The sequence below is a fragment of the Anguilla anguilla genome, chromosome 3, assembly GCF_013347855.1.
Source record: "Anguilla anguilla isolate fAngAng1 chromosome 3, fAngAng1.pri, whole genome shotgun sequence".
Lineage (NCBI taxonomy): Eukaryota > Metazoa > Chordata > Actinopteri > Anguilliformes > Anguillidae > Anguilla > Anguilla anguilla.
In genome coordinates, this window is record NC_049203.1 from 21,256,514 (window position 1) to 21,281,573 (window position 25,060).

Consider the following 25,060-nt stretch of genomic DNA (forward strand, 5'->3'; position numbering starts at 1 on the left):
TTGTATTCGGTGGTGTCTGCATCAGGTCCTGTACATGGTGTACTGTGAATCTGAGAGGTCGGAGGCAGAAACAATAGGAGGTAAATGACAGCGATCCCTGCCAGGCAGTGGCAGCCTTAGCAGGATTTGATTTGGGTCCTCCCCCTCCCCCTAATTGGGGGTCTAATGACATAAAAAGTGTTGTAATTCCTATATGATGACACCAAAATGTATAAAAAATACTCTGCACTTTAGCTTCATGTGATTCGTTTGATTACAAATCAAAAATTGTTCAGAGCCAAATAAAGAAAAAATATGGAGCTCACTGAATATATATTATTATAATATACATGGTACTGGCAAAAAGCATTCGGTCACTTGTGGGTTCTTTTTAACTAAACAAGTTAAAAGTGGGTATTTATTTATTTATTTTACAATCAAAAATGAAATACATTAAATGTGAAATTTAATCCTGTTTTTTTTTCTCCAAGATTCTACACTATAAATTGGGGAAAAAAAGAGAGGGCAATACCTCCATCCATTGCTTCCCATAATCCTCATCACTGACAGGGTGAGTTAGCACTAGCTTCATAACAGGGCAGAGGCAATGATGTCTGTATGAGTGAGGTTCTAATTTTACCTGAAGGATGAGATAACTGAAAAGCAGACAGAACCAAAAATCGCTAAGTAGTAGTTCCTGGTTATGATATTTGGATGTCTATATTTTTTCTAGAGAATCACTCAAAAGACATTCCAAGAATTTTAACGTCATGCGACCTTGTCACCACAACCTTGAAGAAAGTTTTTAATGATTCTCTAAGTTAGATGACCGCCTGTCCCTAACCATGAATTATCCACTCCCCAACAACTTGTATAAGGACAGAAATTCTTATCAGGAATGAACACAGTGTGTGTTGTCTCTCAATTAAAGCAACTAAATTTTGTCCCTTGTAGGGGACATGACTCTCTGGCCTTAATCTCCAGAACCATGCATTCTACCATAATGAAACCCACACAATGAGGCACATTTACTAAGAATAAAATAAATAATATCTTCTTTTTTTTTTATTCCACTGCAACATGTTTTTGTCATCAAAGACACTTTTATTATGTCAAAAAATTTAAATACTTTTTTTTCTGCTGGGTCTCAGGAGGATATACAAGTGTATTTAATTTTAAAATTTTATTCCCAAAATTTCCTCAAATTTGATTTCTTTAAAAGTGATTAAGGAAATTCTGAAGTTTTCCTTCATGTTAATGGAAAGAAAGGATCCATGCACTGTGTGGCTGCTTCAGCACCTGTAAACATAGTTCCAATTCAAAGTCTCGTAACAGCATATGTGCACCACTGCTAATCCAAGAGGGATGTTAATCTTCTTAATTCATGGCTTGTGTGACCAGCATTCACTGCTTTGTTGCCATGCCTGGCCAACCATCTCCTTGGTAACAGAGTGTAAACTGAAAGCTCTACTGCCCAGACAGGAGTAAAAAAGAAAACAATCATGACGACTTGAAAGAAGGGGACATTTGCGCGCTGTAAATCTATGGATGCAAATGTCAAATTAATATTACAGCAGGAATTGCGCATGTTCCAAATAAAGGGTCAGACAGCACCACTCACAACCACAGAAAACCCAGGTACGTCCAACTTTTATTTTGAAACTCCCAGGTAAGATGTTACATACTATTCTGCTTTCTTTTACGGTGAATGCATCGGACCTGTAACAACTGGACCTGTAACAATCTTGGAACTTACAACAAATGAGCGTCTCTAGCAGACTATTATTATTCTGTAATGCAGCTGGCAAGCTAAATGAAATAATTGTTCATACAGTGGAAGTTTTGGGAGTGAAATGTGTGGCCGGCATTCTTCCACTGTTGTTTTGTGCTGCACATGGTCTGTATGATCAGAAAGGGGAAATTTCCTCACTGACCTAGATCCACACTCTCGCTCTGGGGGGACTCTTGACTGTCTTTAGGGACTTGCATCGACCGGCAGACAAACACCCAATTAGCATAGCTGTCATAGCCAGCCCAACAGAGTATGAGATCAGAAGTGGAGGATCCCCGGTACAACCTCACATACTAACAGTGGTGCAGCACACGACTCATTGTGAGGGAGCGACTCACACACAGGAGCACTATAAACTTGCGGTTTCCGTACACGGAACATTGTTTTTTTTTATTTAAAAAAAGTATTTGTGCTGAATTGTCAGGATAGTCAGCATGAGTACGGAGTTCATCGAAGCAGTTTTGGATGGAGACCTGGAGACGGTGGGCAGGAGGATGGAGGAGGGGCATTTCTCCCCGGAGGAGGTGGACCGGCCGCTCAGCGAGGGGACCGGCACTGCTCTTATCGCCGCCTGCCAGAGGGGCCACACTCGGGTAAGAGAGATTAGATTTTATTAGAACCAGCAGGCAGGAGCGCTGTGCACAAAGAGTATATACAACACAGTGCTCTGATCTCAGCTGATAAGCCCTCTGCGCTCAGTCCTGTACTTATCTTGACTCGCTAATTACAGGCCATCGCCTTATCGACATAACATAGATTCCTGATAGTGGAAATTTGACAAGCCGTTAAACCACTTGTGCCTGTGTTTTTCCTGCAATAACAGGTAAGCATGTGACAAACATGGGGGGTATATGAGAAGGGGTGGGGTGGAGATTACATCATCACCTTACTGCATTGCTACTGCCTGATATATTCCTGAGGAATTCTCTGGGGCGTGAGTTTCAAAACAACTCGTGGCTTTCCGTAAGAGGCTAAAGGCACTGGGGAGATTCTGCTTTTCCCTCAACCTGCCGACTCACTCAGCCTAATTACTTTTATGAACCTGCCATGAACTTGAACCATTACATACGCCATATACAACCCTGAGATTGCATTTCATGAATATGAACAGCAACCTGACAAATTTTAAGGAGCTGAATTCACTTCAAAACTTAAAAACATTTTCTGTTCTAACTGAATGAAAATTATGAAATCGACAGAGGTACCACAAAATATCCTATTCAGTAGAAATAAATCATTTGCTACCGTGCAATCCTTATTCTTAATGCTACACGCATCTTTTTTGTAGCGCCCTGGCCACCACTGATGGAGTAGCTGTAAAGGGACTGTTTCTGTGTGAGCAGCTCCAACAGGCTGTAACCGTCCAATGCTCTGCTTTGTTGCCTGCAGGCTGTGCAGTTTCTGTTGGAGAAAGGAGCAGACATAACCCTCTGTAACCATAACGACCAGACAGCGGTGCATTTGAGTGGGCCCGTCCTGCAGGGGGAGCTGTTGGCAGCAGCATGCAGGCGCCCATCTCCTCAGACCCAGCTGCTCTGCGCAGCCTGGCGGGGGGACCTCCACTCCCTGCAGAACCTGCTGGTGAGCGGCTCCGATGACATAACCCTGAGGCCCAGGGCATTGTGGGAACGATTTGGCCCTCAATGCCAGCTTGAAATGTGATATTGACATCAGGTGCTTTTCTACCAGGGAACAATGGATGAGAATTTAAATACACCCCCGGGGTTGTACAGAGAGTCTCCATTTCATAACAAGCTCCCCATCTGTGATTATGTTGGGTAATTTCCAGTTGAAGTGCAGGCTCTCTTCAAATTTCAAAGTTGCAATGCGACTTGTTCTGTTATTGTGCAAGCATGTTATGGCATTGTTGTACTGTGTTCCTGATAATAAATTTGGCAGCTGTGTACAGTGTGAACAGTGTTCTGTTTGGTAACAGTTCTGTGCTTTTGTTTGGCAGGTTCAGAAGGAGCAGGTGGATGTGAACGTTCAGAATCGGGATGGGCTGACGCCTCTGATGTTAGCTGTGAGAGATGTGGACCTGTTTGAAGGGCTGGAGACCCAGATGACCTGGGAGTATCGACCTGTGGAGGTTGTCGCAGAGCTGCTGGGCCTCCAAGCGTAAGGCCCCATCCATCCCAGCATGCCTTGCTTAAGACAAAAACAGTCTGCTGTGGTTTTCTCTTAAATCTCATTTTACACTATGGACTATATAAATGGACTATATAAAAGAATCTCCTCTATGAAGAATCGTATATTAGTTAAAGAATATACAAAGGCAATTTCATAAATGAGTTGAGATGAAAAACAGTTTTTGCCACCAGTTTCTAGACTGGCTGGGCATGTTGATTTTAAAATGAACAGGAGAGATAGATGTGACACCAACATGACATGTTCTCTCTCTAACAGTGTCCTAGCAGTATGTGACCAGAGGGGGCGCTGTGCTCTGTACTACGCTGCTCAGGTGAAGAGCCCATTGAGGGATGAACTCCTCCAGCTGCTGTTGGAATCTCTCTCACAGCCAGGTCAGCACCAAAACATGGAGCAAACAAGTATCCTCTGTTTTCATCTGTTATTTTGGGTAAACACATAAACGTAATAAAGGATACTCAAAGCTAAACGCAGGTGAATTCTGGGGGTGTGGAGCTCTCCCCACAGGCCTTGTTATCTCTGACCTAACAGAAACTCCCTCTTTGGCAGCAGTACCCATGGGTCTGGGCCTAGACCCGGACTGCTGTGATCCTGAAGAGCTCTCTGAAAACTCCCCCGACTCAGCCCTCACCAGCAGCGTCCTCATACAGGCTACAGCCAACACAGAGGTTGGTCAACACTCTTACACTCACACAGATCACAAAAAGTTAACAATCTATTCTTCATTCACACTCTGCTGTTCTGTCTGCTGTTAAATGCAGATGCTTTCATGGAATTGTCACAAATAAAACATGGGACTATGGGCCACACATTAATTGATTATTTAGGCAAATTACTGAACAAAAGATAGAAAAGATGATTTAAAAGTTCTAGAATTAATTTTTATATTTTATTTATAATTATGGTAGCATTCAAATTATTGTCATGGATGGCAGTGGTTACTAATTATTGATTTGCCATAATTAATAACAGATATGTACTACTGGACACAAAGTGCTTTGAATAGCATGACAATGGGGATGTTGCACTGAACCGCTGGTATATAACAAGGCTGTTTTACTGTTAGAAGTGAAACAGATTACTTGGCTGACTGGATATTTCCAAAAAGTGAATGAGCTGAAAGATTCAATCAGCAAGCAGCTCTAGTGAAAAGATGTGTGTTCTGCCGTAAATCTAGCAGGGATGTCTTAAAATGTGTGTAAGCAGAGCAGACAAATGCGTGTGACGGGCTCAGTTACGCCCACACTGCGTGTGAAGGTGAGAACATCTAGAGAGGAGGTTCAGCGAGCAGCTGGTCATTGCTTAATGGCCGGGGCCTGATTGAACTGAGGCAGCTGGTGGGCACCAGGCTCATTAAAATACAGCAAACCAGATCAGTAGCTAATGTGTCACTCATGCCTGGGGGAGCCTTTTAAATGCTTTGTCCCCTGAGGGAGGTCCAGTTTAACTACAGAGCCGACCCATTCAAACAGCGCCACGCCCTCAGCTGGCGGATGTAAGGGAGTCAGGCTGCAAGCAAACAACAGCAAACGTGTGTGAGATTCTCACCTAATTTCTGTCACATTGTATCAATATCAAAGCAAAGTCCAGCACATATTAGCTTCTGTCAGGGCTATTGTGTCATCTGCCGGTTTGAATTGTGAGTGTTAGGATTCAGTTCTAACAAAAGCGACATCACGGTCAATACAATGTGCTGGAAATGTCATTTCGTTTTTTCACCCAATCAGAGTACTATAAGCACATTCTTAAAGCGAACGACACACTGTGGCAACATGGATGTATTTTTTTTATCTAAATGTCCTTTTGTTCTACGCGTTAGGGGGTGGTGGAGTCATCAGAAGGCTTTTCGTTCTCGAAGGACAGAAAAACCGGAGGCGGTGAGTGAAGCGAAGTTTAAACTTTTCGTGGCCGGTTATTGTAGTTTTAATCAGCAGCCAGGTGCATCTACGGTGTTTCCCCTCAGTAACAGTGGCTGCTTGTGTTTGGCCCGTACATGCCTCCGAGCCTCAAACTATCCCCCACCTCCTGACCACCCCCCGACCCCTCCCCGGCCCAGCTTGGCCCATCCCAGTTGGGGACGAGGACAATGGTGGGGGTGTGGCAGTTGGGCAAGCGGCTCGGCTGATTGGAGCAGGCCTCTAGGAGGGCTACTGTGTACCATCACTCTAAGGGACAAAAGCTATCTCAGCTGGGACCTTCCTGACTTCTGTCACACATAAAACAGGCTGGTCAGGAATCAGGCTCTCCGTCTGTCTCGCTCACTCTCCATTAAGGAGAGAGAGGTACACAATACAAACTGGCTTTAAAACAGGTAGGTCAGGGAGGTACTCTGTTTTTAAAAGTGATTTTACTTTTACTGTGGTCTTCAGGCTTTTTTGATGTGCACAGTCGCTTTTCTGAGATGATATAGAGAAAACAGGATAATAGTTCTTGAATAATGTTGGTGAAAGAGCAGTATGAAATGACAGCACAATGTCAATAATTTCAACTGATGAGTTAATTTTGTACATAAGTGTCCATATTCCATTTTAAATGAGATTAAGATGCAATGTGTCTGTTTCAGTGACCGTGGTTTGGTGGCGCATCATCTTGTTTCCTCAGGCACAGCTGTGTGCCTGTGATCTAATTTACCATTTTTAACTAAATCTAATTGAGTAATTTACTATTATTTACTCTTTTGTGAAATTACTACGGTCTATGAGTGTAAGTTTATGTGCGTATAGGTGTGTATCTGTGCGCTTACTTGCTTATTATTACATTACATTACAGATATTTAGCAGACTTTCTTATCCAGAGCCACTTACTTAGAGCGTATGTGCATATGTGCTTGTGTGGGCATGTATGCGTATGTGTGTATAGGTGTGTGTGTGTGTTCATGTATGTGTGTAGTTGTATGTCAGCAATCTAACCCTCTGACCACACTGCCATCTCTCCCTGCAGACCAGAGGATCTCTCTGTCCTTCCAAACTGCTGCAGAGACCCTGAGGAAAATGAGGCAAGAGTACCAGGAGCTGGAGGGGAGAAGCAGGTGAGCACACACGCAGTTCAGTGGAATTGTACTCTGTTCAGAACTTTCATTCTTTCAATCACACACACACACACACACACACACCCAGCAGTGGACTCCGGTTACACTAACAGCAGTCAGCAGCTCACTGGGGGAGGGGTCTCCGTCAGCACAGATCTCACCCCTCACAGGTACTCACAGCGCCTGGGATAACGATCCCTCTCTCAGCTGGGAGAACGACCCCTCTCTCAGACAGGCTTTTCATTTCCGAACCATCATCCCTCAGCTCTGAAACCGAGCAGCCTGGCACAGGCCGGTGAGCTGATAAAGGGACACATGAGTCCTGCGAGAGAACAGTAATGAATGAGAACTGAAAAAAAAACACAGAGAAGGGACACGGCAGCACAGTTACCTCAGCCATCAGAAACCATTTCACCTGAATACCACCAGCCCGTTTCAGACACGTAGCCAAGGGTGCGGTTTTCGGGTTACGCTTTGAGGAACACAGGGGAAATGTCACGGCTGAATTTTGGAAATGGCTGTTTCAGTCCAATTTTAAACGCTAAGATATGGTCCACTCAAAATGTCTTTTCTGTGTGCAACAGTCCGGGCACGTCTCTACCCAGCCTGTGGGACAGGGGCAGGAGGAGCGTCAAACTGTGCACTTTGGACACGGGACAGAACCGGTTGAAGACGAAGGGACGCTACTGCCTACCTGCGCCCCCCAGGCCTGCAGGAAAGGGTGACCCCGTACACCCCAACCTAACAGGACCGCACCCTCCCCAGTTGACCCAGTCTGCCCCTGTCCTGGCAGAACCACTGCTGGACTCCGGTTCCCTGCTTCGGGTTCGAGCCCACATACAAACAAGTGAGCATCGGTTCTGTTCTGACATGAAAAGTGCAGAAATTAGTAATCAAGTCTGAATGACTGGTAGAAGCGTTTCTACCAGTCATTCAATAATTCTTCCTTTGATATGAGAATTAATAACGTTTGCTACACTTGCATAATTAATTATGAATTAATTCTGTTTGTTTTCATCTGTAGGACTTGTGCGAAGTGAGCCTGATGCAGAAACCCACAGGAGAAAGGTAAGCATTTTGCTACACAGATGAACAAATACAAACACTTCTTATTCTCGCTCTGTACCGGTTATACCTTTGCATATTTAAAGGGTGGAGTCATCCCAGTCCTGTTTATCTCTACAGCACAGACAAATATTTGGCATTTAGCCTAAACCAGTTGTACCCTATGTTAGTGTTAAATCTCATTAACACTGTGATAATCTCTCTGCCACAGCGATCGCTGCCCGCTCTGATTGCCAGACCAGTAAGGACTCCCAAACTCCTGGCGCCCCTGGTCAGTGGGCAGAGGGAGGAAGCCATGATGCTGGGTTGCAAGCACCCTCTGCCTCTCAAACCCATTGGCTTGCTGCCCCTGACCTCTGTGTCCAAGGCCAGGAGGGAGAGACTGGCCTGGAGGGTCACCCACGGGCCTCACAGGGCCCGGGGTGGGGGGAGCGAGGGGAGTAGCTCCAGCAGTGTGAGCAGTCAGGGCTCTCTGGACTTGGAGGAGGAAGAAGAGGAGGAGGAGGAAACAGAGGAGAAAGAGGAGACCAGTGAGGGCACAGGGGTCTCAGTAAACCAGCCAACGGGAAGCAAAGAGGTGCCCCCCGCCACAGTACCCTGTGAAAGTTTTGCCTTGGACTTGCTGCCAACTCTACAGCCTTTTGTTGGAGCGAACCATGAGACTGCAGATTTCTCTGGAAAACAAGGGGCTATTGATGACTGTATGGAGGACAGAGGATCCATTATATCGAGTGCTGACAGGACAGAAGACTGTGAGGTGCTGTTTGGAGCAGCCCGGTCAGAGTTAGCACACGGTTTGGGCTCTGAGCTTCCGGAAAGGATGGGTAACAGCACAGATGTTAACAAGACTGAACACTCAATAGACAGTGTTTCAGAAAAGAGAACTCTAGAACAGAGGCTCACAGGCTCTCCGTTTCCAGAGAAGAACGCAGACACTGTGACAGAAACAACCAGCGCTTATGATCTGAAATCCCAATGCACCGCAGACACTAATCAACTTGGTTTACGTGTGGTGAACATCACAGTGTCTGAGTCTGATGCAATTCCAGAGGAAAAGAGCAATCCTAGCAAGACCCATCACATCAAAGACAAAGGAAATCGCACTCCCTTCCAGACTAATCAGTCTTTCAACATCCTGGCTCACAAAGATCACAACCGCTTTACCAGGAAGTCCAAAAGCAACCAGAGGAACACATCCAGAGCAGCACATCTCAAAGGCAACATTGGAAATCCTCCAGATCTCACACTCGGCGGAGAGGCAACTGCAAAACCATCTGCGCCCAGGACAAGTCACCCAAAGGCCAGCCAGAAAACCACAACTCTTCTTCTGCGAAACAGATCAGCGGAGCAACTTCGACCAGTCACGAAAAGGTCTGGTACGGACAGGGGGAGCACAAATAAACTGGAAGTCCTGGCCCGAAAGCAGCCCCTACAGCGGGACCTGAAGTGTACCCGGCAGCCTAAGAAATTGGCAACACCGAGAGCCAAATCGGCTGTGGATTTTGTCACCTACAGCGACATGTTCCAAGAGATCAACCAAGGAGACAATGGGCCCGCGATTTACGAGATGTTCGCCACCCCCGTCTACGACAACCTCCGCATGTCCACCTCACGTGCGAGAGCCAGTCCCAGGCAAGTGCAGTCTGCCCCCCCCAGGAAGAACCTGAGCCGAAGAAACCAGAAACACTTCAAACCTCTGGAGAGCAGTCGGAAGAAAAAAACGCAGAGGTCTAGCCCTGCCAGCGGCAAGAGCAAAAAGAGGAGTGACGTTCTGCCGAGAGGAAAGCCTCGCACGCCCTTAGCTAGTGAAGACGAAGAGGAGAACGTTGTCTTCATTTCCGGCCTTAACTGGCAAATCAAGACTGCCAAGTCCGAGCCTGTCTATAACGAGGCTGACACAGAGAATGAGTCGTGTGTCGAAGGGCAGGAAGAACAGAACCTGTCCGTGATTGAGGAGGTCCTCTCAAATTACCTGTCAGAAACACTTGTCAATCATGCCGCGACTGGATCTGAAAACCCTTCCACCTCACCTGAGCCACAGGAAAAGACTCAACAGACCCTAAATGACCATCTACCTGCCCAGGATGAGGGACCAGCGGGAAATTCTCTGCAAAATGATAGCGAGTGTGAAAAACCCAAATCGTCACATTCGCCATCTTTCCTAAGACAGCCGAAGCGGAACACCTGGACCTCTGGGAGCAGCGACAGGACCATGTCCCCCATGTTCAGGAAGTACCTGGATGTTGCTGGTGAGGGACCTCTGACCGATGACCTTCTGCAGTGCCTGGCCAAGGAGCTGATATCGCTGGAGGAGAGAGAGGTGACCCTCCAACCTGAAAACAGGTTTTATTCCTCGAGCCAGAGAGGAATACAAGAGGTTTCACAGGCAGAAAAAGGACATCCATTACTTGAGGTAAGATAGTATCAAATTCCTATAGCATTCCATAAAGGCTCATGAATTTGTATGGCTTAACAGTCTAAAATATCTATAAATACAGGCTCACAGCTAGCATTTACAGGGCACAGAGGGTACAGCCTGCTGTTTGATCACCCTCTGCTGTTCATTTTAACAAACTTGCATTTACAGCAAAAGTAACCTCTGGATAATTATCAAATTGTCTGAGATATTCAGATAAACCAAGACATGAAATCAAAATGAGCTTCAGATTAAGAGTGACCAGCCTCTAGGTGGAGGATACCAATTAGCTTTGCTGCAAATATTAGATGTCAGAAGATCGCTTGTTAATAGTCTGTCACGTTCAATTTTTTTTTTTTTTTAAGACTCTGCTTTAACTAAAACATTATCAGTATCAATGATATTGCTATATCCTTTTTACCTGAGGTTGCCATGGAAATCTGATCTAATATTCACTACATGGGCAGCTGTGCTAAAATTATTCCTCAGGAAATATGTCTATTTTTGTTACTCTAGGTTTCCATAGCATCCGCTAAAAGAGGCTGTTCATTAATATTCTGTTTTTGTTACAGCAGCGTCTGCAAAAATGTGTAATCTCTTGGGCCTTCAAACATTCTTCTGGGTACAATCTGACAATTATAGTTTAAATCCGTGCCACAAACAAATTATCCATAACATTACTGCTTTTATCCAGATTATTTATGGAACTATACAAAGAACAACGATACACAAAAATCAATTCAACTATTAGATTATATTGTATTTATAAATGATAGCAGGTATGTTAGCACCCAAATTTCCATTTTTAACCCTTTTTAAGACAAGAGGGTTTAACAAATGTCTGTTTTGTTTTCTGTTAGGTCACAGTGTCAGGTGCTAAGCTGCCGAGTTGTTTACAGGGAGTTACATCATCTAGAGAATGCAGTGCTCCCGAGTCACCTACAGAGGGCGCTGTCCTGTGGACTAAAGGAGAAGTGCTGGGAAGAGGAGCCTATGGAACAGTGAGTAAATGATTACACTTACGGTATATTCAGTTTCTCTGGGTTGAAGTGTGAACCTCTTTAAAATGCAAGCATGCTATGCCCTCCAAAATCATTCGCACCCTTGGTACCTGCAAATTATCTCTGCGCCTTTGTCAAAACCTGTTAAAGTTCTGCCTGCTGAGCTGAGCTCTGGAATGTCGTGCCTGAAGTTTAGCCTTCTGTGCATTTTTATGACATGAATTGATATTTTCTGCTCGTTAGTATAAATTGGAAGTTGAATCAGCCAGTACTACCAGCGTGTCACCACTCGTCTGTTGTCTGTACAGGTGTACTGCGGGCTGACGGACCAGGGTCAGCTGATCGCCGTCAAGCAGGTGGCCCTGGACGACTCGGACCAAGCCACGGCAGCCAGGGAGTACCGGCGCCTTCAGGACGAGGTGGACCTGCTGAAGACACTGTGCCACGTCAACATCGTGGGCTTCCTGGGCACCACCCTCCAGGACAACGTGGTGAGCATCTTCATGGAGTATGTCCCGGGCGGCTCCATCGCCAGCATCATCCACCGCTTCGGCCCGCTGCCAGAGAGGGTTCTGTCCCTCTACACCCAGCAGATACTGGAGGGGGTGGCCTACCTGCATGAGAACAGGGTCATCCACAGGGACCTGAAGGGCAACAACGTCATGCTCATGCCCACCGGCGTGGTCAAGCTCATCGACTTCGGCTGCGCCCGGCGACTGAGCTGCCTGTCGCACTCCAGCAGCAACGGCGAGCTCCTCAGGTCTGTGCACGGCACCCCCTTCTGGATGGCCCCGGAAGTGATCAACGAGACGGGCCACGGCAGGAAGTCGGACATCTGGAGCGTGGGCTGCACAGTGTTCGAGATGGCCACGGGACGCCCGCCGCTAGCGCACATGGACAAAATAGCCGCCCTCTTCTACATCGGTGCCAGGAGGGGTCTGATGCCCACGCTGCCAGATGAGTTCTCAGAGGATGCCAGGAATTTTGTCCAAGCGTGTCTGACAAGGTAAGCCTGTTTTCTCTGCTTTTTTCATACCATAGTCAGGCTCTCATCTTCCACAACACAGTGCTACATGAGTTTCTGGGGGTAATTAAGCTTTTGTAAAATGTATGGATATTATGTGTAAAGCAAATCAATGAGGAGAAAGGCCAAACAACTGGGTGACCTTTCAGTCAAGGATCTACTGTAACATGTTGCAAATGGTGCTTGGTTTAAGCTTGTGCTACATCAACACCAAATATTTTTTTAAACCACTGACCCCATTGCAAATGGTTACCTTAGCAACGCCTCTTTCTCATTGTAGTGATCAGAGAGATCGGCCATCGGCACAAGAGCTACTGCTGCACCCCTTCATCCCTTCAAGACCCAGAGCATCCTCCTCCAGCTAGACTGACACTACTCATAGCCTATCACAGGCCCATTGCAAGATTGATGCTCCTCTCAGGCTATCATGAGAGCCCGCAGCAAGACTGGCACTCCATGCAGCCTATCATGAGAGCCCACTGTAAGACTGGCACTCCACACAGCCTATCATGAGAGCCCTCTGTAAGACTGCCACTCCATACAGCGTATCATGAGAGCACGCTGCAAAACTGGCACTCCATACAGCCAATTGTGAGAGCCAGCTCCATACAGCCTATCACAAGAGCCTTGTAAAAGACTGATAACCTGTTATACCTATACTGTATGCCTTAATGGCTCCACCTCCTGTGGGCACTCTTTATAGTCACCCTAAGATTTGTCCTACAAGAGTCTGGTCATAAAGATGCCTGGGGTAGCAAGCAGTGTCTGGCGCTGTTTTCAAAGCTGCCTGTCTTTTTTAAGACTTTCATCTGTTTCACCACCCAGAGAAAGGTGAGAGTATCGATTCCCTAATCACACCCTACTAAGAGTATGCGCAGAACTTCAGAGGAATATTTTTCCCAGAGTTTCAATCATGCGCCCATGCTAAATTAAAACCAAGATTATCTAAAGATAGCTTTCCCAGAAAAACTAGGGTGCTACTTAATGTTGACCTGAGACTAAAATAAGGACCATTTTTCATTATTTAGATTGTGTGCCAATACATACCTGTATTTAGTGTACATATGTTATTTGGAATTTGCTGCAATTATTTGTACTGTAATATATTTAATAAATGACTTAAGTTTCAACAATCCTTTGAGTGCTCTTAAAAAAAAAAAAAAAAAACAACCTATATGCACAGTAGGTTTATGTATATTATGTCACATGAATGTCGCATTTTGTGTTGTGTGCTACCAATTTGTCAACAACAGACACGACAGCGTCAAGTACCAAAGAAACAGAAGCAGGTTTAAGGTGGTGGTGATCTTGGGGTTTATTTATAGATTTTAAATGAAAAACTGGATGTCAGGATTTGCACTTTTCTGATTTTACACCACTAGCCCTACAGTAGAATCTCTACACTGGTACTGGGAACAGTCTTGGCTTCATTCTGACACTCAGTGCACAGAAATTATGAAAGACTAATCATATTAACAATAATTTGCGTGAGGAATTAAAAAGGATGCATTACATAGGAAACTGACCTGTAAAGTAATACGACACAAAATCTTTTTTTCCTTTTTAATTTTTGTGTGTTGTTTTTCATTTTTATAGACATGAATAGTAATATTTTATCATTATCCATAAACATCTTTGAATCTAGGCTACTGCATCAAGCCAAAAAAGATTTTAAATGCACTTCACAGCAAAGATTATGTAAACTTCTTAATTCTTCAATTTTTCCTTTTTTTGATTCTGAGGCGCAGCCTTTGGCATCCAGCTAAAAACGTCCAAGGTCGAAATAACGCAAAATCGCACGACCTCCGAAAACATGCCAGGCGGTTGGCTGACTAAACGGGTCTGGATTGCCCCAATAAATAAGTCATGCGCCCTCTCCTGGCAGTCAGGCAGACTGCAGGCTCAAAAGCGCATCGCAGAATGCTGCAGTCTGGATACCGACGATTCTTACACCACATCACCACAGACGTGTTTTTGTGCACGTATGCATGTATATGCGCACAGTTACACGTACAAGCAGCTCCAAACCTGAGTATTTGTGGTATAGCTTTTTAAACATACAAAAATGTATGCACATTATCCCCACTTACTGTAAATAAGCCCAGTATCATCTTTTGTCCCTTTGTGATTGAAACATGCAAATCATACATACCGTATAAAGATATAAAAAAAAGAAAGAAAAAAACACTCATTCAAAGAATGTAACTAAAAGCCTACTTCAGTACTGTCGTCTGACCAGTGTCTTTGATTGAGTGACATCACAGCATCTGGGAAGAGGATAAGGTCTTGCAGGAAGCATAGTTGTGGAAATACTGTGTAAGTCATTTTAAAAGAAAAAAGGGAAAAAAGAAAAATTGAAATTGCACCTTTCATGCCTTTACAGTATTTATAATACTATGTTCACGTGGAGATGAATTCATTTACACGACGACCACCCCCCCCCCCTCCCCCCCCCCAACACTCCCATCCCAAGAATATGGGAGGGCAAAGCAGCAGGTGTGCAGTGATCAAGGCGGGGCCGAGCCGATAAGATCAGAAGGTCAGGAAGAATTCATACTCTTCCTCCTTTTAAAAAGATTCGTTTGTTTCGCAAATCAAAACCTAAGACGATCTTTTCTCTCCGTTTTGCCGCTCAATATCCGCACCGATTTCATCCCCGTTCCCTCCTTCCATTCTCTTTACTTTTTTTTTTTTTCTTTAAGAGTTCATTCCTTGGGCACTTAACAGCGAATCGAGCATGTCGAACGTGTCTTTGTAGTCCATGTGCTGGCCGTTAGCGTTAGCGCCTGGGCCGCGGCTGTCCCTCGACCTCCTGTCCAGTTTCACTAGGGAGTTGAGATGTTCGTAGCCCACCTGGTGTGTGACAGGGGGAGGGGGGGGGAAGGGGGGGTTAAGATCAGAGCTGAGAGAGGACACACACTGCTTTACAGAGGAAAGGTGAGAGGAGCTACCTGCGCTTTTCCCACTTTTGCTCGATTTGGAGTGGTGGTGGTGGTGGTGGTTGTGAGGGGCGTCGGGGTGCGCCCTCTTCCGCGACGAGCCGGAGGCCGGGCCCGCCGCCTCGCCCCCGACAACGGGCGTCCGGAAGGGCGCCCCCCCCGCCGCCGCCGCCGTTGGCCCGTTCCCGCTCTGTGGGTGGGCGTGGCCGTGGGCGTGCTTGTGGTGCCGGTGGGAGTGGTCTCTGTGCTTCTCCTTGCTCACCAGCGGGCTGCCCGAGTGGCGGCTCTTGGCCCCGCCCTCCTCCGAGGAGACCTTGATCTTCATCTTCAGCTCCTCCTTGCTGCCGGCGGCCTTCTCGGGGGGCGGGACCGGGAGGCGGAGCTTCAGGGAGGCGCCCTTATCCCTCTTCTCCGCGGCGTGCTTGTCGGAGGGCAGCGGTTGCTGGTGCTTCCTGTGGTACGGCTGCTCCAGCAGGGCCGCGCCCGCGTACGGGTCCCGAGGCTCCGCCTCCAGGCTGGGCTCCGGCCGGCGCTTCTGACCCGCCAGCTCGGCGGCGTGCTTTTCGCGGTACTTGTCCAGGGACAGTTTCTGGGCGGGGGCCGCAGGAGAGGGGTAGAGGGGAGGGGGAGGCGGAGGCGGCTGGTGCTTGGCCCCGCCCCCGGACTTGTGTTCGTGTTTGACGGGGCCGAAGTCGGCGGCGTGCGAGGGCGGTGGCAGCGCCCCCTGCTGGGCGCTCGGGGCCTCCTGTTTCAGCGAGAAGGCCTCGCAGCGGCCCGTGTCCTGGGGCCAGTCGCCGGCGGTGGTGAAGGCGAAGGGGGCGCCCTGCATGCTGCCGATGCTGTCCAGCGAGAGGGCGCCCCCGGTGCCGGAGGTCAGCATGACGGGAAAGGAGGACTTGGGGAACGCGGCGTTTCCGGAGACCCCGGGGATGCCGTCCACCAGGGAGGGGCCCTGGAGCAGGGAGGAACCCGGGTACGAGGATTCCGACGCCTGGCCGTCACCTTTGGGCTTCTTAGCGGCTTGTGTGGCCTTTTGTGGAGAAACACAAAACATCATAAAATAAACACAAGGAACCGACATTAACACGCAAACCCCGCCCAACAAAGACCTTACTCAGTCTGTTTTCACTACTCAAACTGCATCCAGCCCTCCCTACTGTCAGTAAACAGTGAGGACAAAATTCAGAAAATGAGCTCATCAGCGAGAGACATTCTACACTACTAATACAAGGTTTAATTTATCCACATGTCCAACATGTGAACACATCACGCTGTGACTGTCATCACATCAGCCACATTCTCCCAGAGGTCACAGAGGAGGGGTGCGGAGCCGTACCCTCCAGTTCCTGATCCGTTTCAATCTGCTCGGGGTCTTCTCCAGAATCTGCAGGAACTCGTGCGTCAGCTCTGCGAACGGAGAGCATTTAGAGCTAATGCTTTAGGCTTATGACCTTCTACCTGAAGCATTACGACTGCCTTAAATCACTACTGTTTTACTCCATGATTCTCTGAACTGTGCAATGCCCTGCCCCTGCTCCAGGGGGCAGTCTGGCTTTTACTGCAGGAAAAAAATAAACCTCTGTGCTTTGAGCTGGCAGTCGCCATACTAGTTCAGAATATAACGCAAAGGCATCTGCGGGACGAAGAGGCAGGATGGCTGAGTTTTCAGCGCAGCAGCTGTGGAAGGGCCTGCAGGACTGCTGCTATGTACTTATGTGTTTGTCGTCTCGATGAGAACACGCAATGCATGTGGATGCCAAGATCCATGCGTGCCAATAAAGTTTTGTTTCTTTAACAATAAGCATTTTAGGCCTCGATTCAACCTGCATTCGATGCACTGCATTTACTTTGGGTCTCAAATACAAGGATACAGGTTTGGAGGCTGCAGAAATTACAGCAAACTTCTTTCAAATAAAAAATGACAAAAAAACTATGGGGTGGGGCTTAAATCTGGGGAGTACAACTCTAGTCCAGGGGGGGGGGCAATGAATGTACTTTCTATTCCAACCAGTTACCCAGGCTAAATTTTCCTAAACAGCAGTCTGCTGGTTAACTGTATAAGACCAGTAAAACATTCAGGATAAACATACGGTCAACAGCTGCAACTAGGGTTTACCAAAGTCAGCTCAAGATGCAACTGAAGCGATTGAAGCTATGTGAGCAGAGGTTGGCCCAAAAGCATGGGACAGATTAGACTTGGACATAACGGAACGAACTTTGCTACAGAGCCCGGAGCGGCCACTCACCGTCGAGCAGCTCCAGCGTGACGGACGGGTCCACGTACTCCCACCAGTGCTTCCCGTCCGTGGAGACGGGGATCTCCCAGTTGGACCACTTGCAGGCCAGGTGAATGCACACGCAGGCTATGACCGTGGGCTTGTGCTGAAGGCAGAAGGTGGTGAGGTGCAGACTGCACGCCGTTCACATGGAACAGAAAGAGGGGGAGGGGAGAGTAGGAGCAGGAGGGGGGGGAGGACCCCGTTAGCGACCGTGGCGGGAGGGGGGGCGCGGCACACGCACAACCGCTCATCCACGCCACGTCTGCACGGAGTCTGGTTTAAAACCAGCCTCCGTGCTTACTTTCACAAAATGAACACAAACGCTGCTTTACTTCTCTTCCACACTGTCGAGCTATGGAGGAAAACTGTTATGGCACAATCAACAGTACAACAATACTCATGTTTATACAGAGAGCATGCGGCTACCATCCATGTACTTCAGCTCAAACCGCTGCAGAAATTCAGTTGGTTGACTGGTGAAGGTCTTGAGCTTTATTTGCTCAACATAATGCAAAACATTAGAGGGAAACGCTGTGGACACATTTTCTCACAGCTTCCCCAGATTATGAAAATATCTTCTTGAATATTTGACATCTGGCCTCCACTGATCTCACAATGCCCAAACACACACAAGTCACATTCCGTCAAATAATTTAATAAAACTATTCGTTTTTATTCAAATCGTTTACTAAATGTTCAAAAAGTGTGTGCTGAAAAGGTTGTGTTGGATGTTAACCACGAGCACACACCCCTGTCAGGTCTGAAGTGAAATATGTAATGCATGGAGTTCAGAATGCCACAGCTAACACACAAATGAAATCATTAATACACAAATTACACCCAATTTATCAACCATGGCAAAATATGGATGGTAACCCTGCAACGCCATTTTAATGTACAATGTCTGGACAGTGACCAAGACAGACAAAGTGATTTACGTGCTTTAGCAACAATCAAAGCCATAATACACCACCACCACCAGAATTAATCATTCAAACAATGACAGTTTAATGCTCATTTTCCCCAGTGACATGCTAGCCATTGGCTCAGAAAGAAGCAATAATGGCTTAATTGGAGACGAGGACAACAAATTATAGAACATCAGTGAGGGATTTTTTGCTCCCCACTTACAGAAGAGCATGGTGCATAAGAACAGTGGAGCTTTCACACTGACCACCATTTAAACAGAATATCAGCCTCTCTGTGTGAGTGCTCAGAGAGCTCTGGGCCCCCACAGCACCACGACCCGTTGACTCATTCTGATTGGCGGAGATCAAAGGAATCTTTAATTGGTCAGAAACTTAAACTTCCACACAATGCACCATCCTGTAGAAAATCCCCTTCTTTGACCTCACAGCTTTATGAGGTAAAATCCCACGTAATGAATAACGCAACCCGCACGTCCTATGAAGAAGACTAACGTGTTGTTAGGGCCACGTCCAGACACTGTACATTCCCACAGAGGAACTGTCCCACACCATGACTCATCAAAAAAATCCCATAGGAAAACCCTTTAAGGACTGTGTGTCATTACGGTAATCGATACAAAATCAATCATGCAACCCATACACCAGTCCTGGGTACCAAATTGGCCTAACCCTGCGTTCACACAGCGAGCAACATGGTTGGTGCGTTGCTCAAGATTACTAGGCTGAGGGAGGGGCAGGAGTTTCCCACAGTATCCTTAGTGGACTTGTGCAACTACATATTATTGAAGAGAAATAACGGTGCCATCAAAGATATATATTTGCCATATAGCTACATATCTCCTTTTGTTTTTATAGTTATGTCAGACACTGATAAATATTTGTTATTGCCATCTCGTTGGCCGTATATCTCTTTATATCTCTCTCACTAGTCAGCCGCCTAGCTAGCGACCTCTCTATCCCTCTCACTAGCAGGCCAGTGACCTCTCCATATCTCTCTCACTAGCTAGCAAGAAAGTTGAAACTGCCGTCCAAGTGTCATTTTCAGAGGCTTATCCCTGTACTCTTTTTAAAAAAAACGTTGTATAACACCGTTTAAAGTTATTCGTCCATCTTTCCTCACTGAGCGGAACAATAATTCGCGAAATGGTATTATATCTGTTGGAGAAACAGGAAGCCCGAAACTCTGACTGTTATCCAATATTGACAGGCGATGCCTGCAAAAAGTTAAACTGTGGGCAGCATTTTTGGGGCAGTTGCTCAGTTGCTCGTGTTGCTGGGTGTCACTCAGCTTCATAGAGAATGAATGGACTTCCGGCAACTCGGTTGACGAGTTGCTCGCTGTGTGAACGCACCGTGAACTTCAACTGAATTTCATAATGTCTATTATGGCCAAGTGGAAGGCATCAGAAATTAGGGGAATTTATCTCTTAAATATAAATATTAATGATTTTATCCTTGATCCTGAATACATTATTAGCAAGCTGTATAAACTGCATTATCACCAAATGCTAAATAACACACAGGGGGTCCTTAATGGGTTACTAACACCAGAAAATTGTCCAATTCATGTTACCATGGTATTTATATTTAATTACGATTAATAGTTTTAAAAATATTTGATCATCTGACATTTAACATTATTAAATATGAAATATATATTTACATTAAATACGCAATTATATATTTATCAAAGCAGAATATATTAAGAAAAACAAACGTTTAAAAAGAAAAGAAAAAGAAAATGTTTTTACTTACCGGCATGAGTTCTAGGTTAAGTTTACACGTCTGTAATCGTTAGCTGCTATTCAGGCTACCACTTTGAGTCTTTGTACATATGCACTCTGTACCGAGCTGAGCGCGGGGGTTCAAACAGCACCACTACACTTCACATTGTGCATTCAACCCCCCCTGTGCCAACATGGTCCCTCGTTCAGTACACCGCAATGCAGCCGGCCCGGGCCAGCCCCGCCCTGGGGAGGGGGCCCCAGGGGGGTGTCCCAGGTGCCCCGGCGCATGGAGGGCGTTGGACACAGGAAGGGGAACCCTGCAGTACAGGAAGCTATAGTGTGCTATCACAGTGCAACAAAGAGGTTCAGGATAACAACCTGTTGGTAGCCATGAAATAGGAAGTCTGTGCCAAATCCTTGCTGGCTGCAAAATGACAAAGAGAAAGAGGGTTACTTACAAGCCTATCAAGAAAGCGCAATTATTGCAATTAGTTTTTGCCGTCATCGGCCATGTTTATGTAAAGCTATCCGTGTATGAAGGTAAATGAACCTCCGTGCGTTTGCCACGCAGACCCTATATCAAGTTTCTTTCCTGAACAGAATTAGAAAGTTTCAAATAGCTTCATTTAAACCAACATGATATGCCCATGTTCTGGCTCTCCCAATTTGGAATGCCCAATCATCCCCCCCCCCCATTGTTTTAACAAGTACACCTCAGTGTCCCCACTTGTGCTGTCAATTCCAGACAGCCCAGATGAGCATGCGTGTCCCCTGAAGTACGTACATTCAGGTTAGTGGTCAAGAGAAGAGCAGAACTTAAACTAAACCCGTACATTGATAATGACTTCACATTAAGTGAAAGATGCAGAGTTAAAACTGGTCACAGAAAGAACAGGGAGCCGTACCTCGCACTAGCTGGGAGCACTTCACCACATCAGTGTGAGGATGCTCAATGGTTATTTCAAACCCTGCAACAAAAATGACACATCTGTTCATTACAACGTCCAACACAGTCAAAAATCTACTGACCACCCCAAGGGGAGAGAACAGTACACCACTCGTCAATTCAAATATCACAACACAAACTAAAACTGCTACCATATATTAAATGTGTGAATATGAACATTATGGATATAGGCTATTTCTGGCCACTACAGATACTGAAACACTGATTATGTGCAATGTTTAGATGAACATGAGATTTCCCCTTATCTGTAAAATGGCAAATTTTATTAGAATCATCCTGTGCAGTGTCTTCACAAGGACGCCGATCTTTGAGCCAACGTTGACAGCTGCACAGCACAGATGGGAGTCTGCATACTCCCAAAAACTCGCGAGTTGTGATAAAATATTCAACAAGCATCAATGAGACCGTGATGTGAGGGACATGTTAAAGTGACCACAGACGGTACTGCAAGGTCACTGCGCATTAAGAGGCATTTGCTCCCAAGACACCTCATCAGCTGAACGTCCTTCAAGCGAGGCGTGAAAACTTATTATGACGGCACTGGGAACATGACACATGAGAAAACACTGTAACAGGAGACAACTAGGAACAGAATTTACAACATCTGCAACGCTCCCTCACTCTATTAATGAGCGGCAACACTGTTTTTGTACACCCGTTTTGACTGAGCTTGGCCTTTACTTACCTAAAGTCTGAAGCACTATGGTTTCAAGTAGCACCAGCTCTTGAGCCTGCTGGAGGTATGCCTGAAGTTCAATAGACAATCATTACATTATGTCTGTAATGTGTCTTCTGCACAGCTATCAGATCCAATTCAAACTGCAATCCCTTGTAAACCGAACTGAATGGTGTTGATGGCCTGCAGCTCAGAACATTTTGTCCAGGACAATAACGACACTGAAATGTTCCAGAATTTCCCCTGTGCGTCATAGTAACCACTCAGAGAGTCTCTGGCTCGTATTCACAAAGTGTCTCAGAGAAGGAGCGCTTATCTAGGATCAGTTCAGCCTTTCGGCACAAAATGGACATGGGTCGGATGTGGATAAAGAAAGCCTGATCCCAGACCAGCGGTCCTACCCAGAGGCACTTTGTGAATTTGCCGCAGTCTCGGCAACCACATTTTCCACATTCAGCTTGGAAAGTGCTGCTGGAAATGCGCATTGTCCTGAACAGAATAAACCCACAAATAAAACCTCCGAACTGCAGTTTCACACCAAAAGTCCTCCCAGTGCACTCAGTCATGACCCACTGCAGACACTGGAGGGGAAACAAACCTCCCAGAATAAGGGCTCGTCTGTGAAAGAAGAGAGGGGGAAAACTACACAACCCAGCATGCCCCACACTTACATTACTTTTTGTGTCCAGCTGAGCCTCTTGTGGGTTCAAACAGGCATGTGCAACTTTAATGACGTGTTCAAGTTTCCGCGGCTGCTCCTCAACTTTTGCAGCCAGGAATAAGGTTGTTGGAGAAATGATCTGTGATGCAAAAAATTACAAAGATAAAACCATGAAAGGAGTGGTCTAAAATGTGTTATGCCATTGCTAAAATAAGCATATTTTTCACATTACCACCATAGGGGCCCATCTGGTGAATTACCGGCAAGCGTGAGAAAAATGTATGAAGACCTACTTCCTGCAAATACAAATTGTGTTCACTTCCTTCTATATATCTTGATGCTACACTCTTGGAATTAACTAACGATTCAGATTAACTAACTAAATCTCCTGTTCAGTGAAAACAAGGTTATTTCTTCAATTAGCCACCAACAGTTTAAAAATAGGTAAATACATGTGTGTACACTGATACAACTATTTTTTTTTATTTTTATTTTTTTACATATATCCAGAGCAGAATTATAATTTCAAATATTGAAGAGAGAAATATTTTGAATACTCACATTTCTGTGGAATTTGGTGAAAGAATTGAACATATAAAATCTGTGCATGTAAACAATTGCAGTGTTTATTGTTAATTGTGAACTGCACCTATGGGTTAAGGAAATTACCAGACAGAGCGTGGAAAAGGCATAGTTTTCATTTTACCTCGAGTGAGATAACTGGAAGAGGGCTCGTGGCCAATCTAAAGCCGTAGCACATGCTTAGCCGATACCTATTCGAGCCCTTTGGTTTTCGATTTAAAATGATCGGCCAGCCCTCCATGCTTGCAGCTGAGGTTACCTAATCTATACACCGCCATCAACATGATCTGAATGTGAGAATCTCGGTTTTCCAACACGATAACAATCTGCACTAAATATAGTTCATTGAAACAGTCGTAGCCTGCGCATTTAACATTTCCCATCGAAATACTTCTGAGTATAAACGAATCATTCATTAAAGCCACCAAGACTAGAGGGTTTTTAAGCCCTAGAACAGCCAATAGCTACAAACCGTTTACCCCTTTGTTCTGTAAAGCGGTATAGCAAGCTATTATATCCCTGGAAGGCACCACGAATTATTACTATCGTTAAGTAGCTATATGAAACATATATTTTACATCTGACATTCATTTTTCGTAGAATCACTTCTCTGGCTAACGTTAGCCAGAAGGGACACAACTTAAAAGCCCACACTATTCCGGCCAAATTGTGCTGTCGTCGTAGACTAGCGGTCGAGCTAACACGTCTGCAGCCAAATTATGTGATTTAGTTTACATATAGGCTAGCTAGCGAGCCAACTAGCCCATTCCAGATAACACTATAAACACACATATATAAACTAACTTGTGCAGACACCATTAATACTCAATTCTTTACAAGTAGGCTGTTTATTCGCCATCTAACCGGTCAGCTCGTGTCCCAGCCCCCACCCACGATATCAGAGGCCTAAGCCACATTTTCTAACCCCAGTTGCTCTCTCCTCAAATGGGTTATTAAAGGATACACATTGAGTCGCTGGCCCATATCTTGAATTAGGTTGGCCGCCTGTTGTCGGTAAGAGAGCTCCCTGTCCGGCTCTACACCACAGGCGCGGGACGGCGTGTTCTCCAGTTGCTCCCGGGTGAAGAACCATCTCGAAGCGGATCCCCGGCACGCCGCCATTGTGCTCCAGCACTAGCACAGGGCGCAGACGAACGGATACACGCTAGTACGTACACACTCTGTACCGGAAGCTCATGCGTCAAAAGTGGCTCATGGGAAGTGTAGTGCATATTCATTCACTCCATCCAGTGCAATCGTCTTTAGTGGGTGGGTACTGTTGTGACAGAGCTCCGCGGAGAGAATGCTACCTGCATATTTTCAGGTTTTCTCTGAAAATGAGACTTTGAATAAGAAAAAAGTGTCTCTAAAGAGGAGGGGAAAATGTGCAGAATTCGTTATGACCGAAGAAATTTGGCTGCTTTTTTATTTTTAATATTGCACTTTGTATTTCTTTCCATTCCATTTTGTTCTGTCATGCACATGTCAGTGCTTTTTTCTGTGTTTCTGTAGGCTAATATGTCTCGATCCATTTTCCCGTAGCATATATAACAAAACCGCTATAATGTATAAAAACAAACGTTGAATTATTTTCAGCTTTTTATTTCAGACTAATCTAAAAAGGTGTCCATAGTAGATTTTGCAACTCAAATTGAGTTGTGTCCTTTATTTCAAGAAAATTGTTTTGCAATATATGATTAAAAAATCTTTATCAAATTAGGTCGTAATTGGTGCATACATCGATGCTGTAATGCTGGATACGTCTGACACCACTGCCAGCTCATGTGCAGGAGCTTCCCTTTACAAAATACAACTGAGTAAGAGCATCATAGCAGAAGATGCATTCT

General features: G+C 45.7%; 2 protein-coding genes across 9 annotated transcripts; one reads left to right on the forward strand and one right to left on the reverse strand.

Moving 5' to 3' along the window:
* Window positions 1–1,297: 1,297 nt before the first annotated feature.
* Window positions 1,298–13,620, forward strand: map3k19 (mitogen-activated protein kinase kinase kinase 19). Of its 5 annotated transcripts, none has more exons than XM_035409385.1 (14): window positions 1,298–1,617; window positions 2,201–2,364; window positions 3,161–3,352; window positions 3,729–3,889; window positions 4,178–4,293; window positions 4,451–4,587; window positions 5,739–5,796; window positions 6,860–6,947; window positions 7,532–7,794; window positions 7,972–8,015; window positions 8,224–10,425; window positions 11,328–11,429; window positions 11,738–12,435; window positions 12,734–13,620. In XM_035409385.1, exons 1-14 carry the CDS (start codon window positions 1,524–1,526, stop codon window positions 12,816–12,818), a joined length of 4,404 nt encoding a protein of 1,467 aa, XP_035265276.1. In that variant the 5' UTR covers window positions 1,298–1,523; the 3' UTR covers window positions 12,819–13,620. The 5 variants fall into 5 exon arrangements, with proteins under 5 accessions (XP_035265276.1, XP_035265272.1, XP_035265277.1 ...); XM_035409381.1 differs by having other exon boundaries at window positions 1,299–1,617; window positions 11,289–11,429; XM_035409386.1 differs by having other exon boundaries at window positions 1,300–1,617; window positions 2,196–2,364; window positions 11,289–11,429.
* Window positions 13,621–13,743: 123 nt separating this feature from the next.
* On the reverse strand, window positions 13,744–24,399 carry LOC118223169 (cyclin-T2-like). 4 transcript variants are annotated; one of them, XM_035409388.1, is made up of 10 exons: window positions 24,178–24,397; window positions 23,193–23,274; window positions 22,642–22,770; window positions 21,980–22,040; window positions 21,233–21,295; window positions 20,706–20,751; window positions 17,639–17,802; window positions 16,729–16,799; window positions 15,405–16,422; window positions 13,744–15,306 (listed from the first exon to the last, which is right to left on the reverse strand). In XM_035409388.1, the coding sequence occupies exons 1-10, from the start codon at window positions 24,333–24,335 to the stop codon at window positions 15,233–15,235; spliced, it is 1,866 nt and encodes a 621-aa protein (XP_035265279.1). In that variant the 5' UTR covers window positions 24,336–24,397; the 3' UTR covers window positions 13,744–15,232. The 4 variants fall into 4 exon arrangements, 3 of the variants coding, with proteins under 3 accessions (XP_035265279.1, XP_035265278.1, XP_035265280.1); XM_035409387.1 differs by having other exon boundaries at window positions 13,744–16,422; window positions 24,178–24,399; XR_004764413.1 differs by lacking the exons at window positions 13,744–15,306; window positions 15,405–16,422; window positions 16,729–16,799 and having other exon boundaries at window positions 17,716–17,802; window positions 20,356–20,751; window positions 24,178–24,395.
* Between the last annotated feature and the right edge of the window lie 661 nt (window positions 24,400–25,060).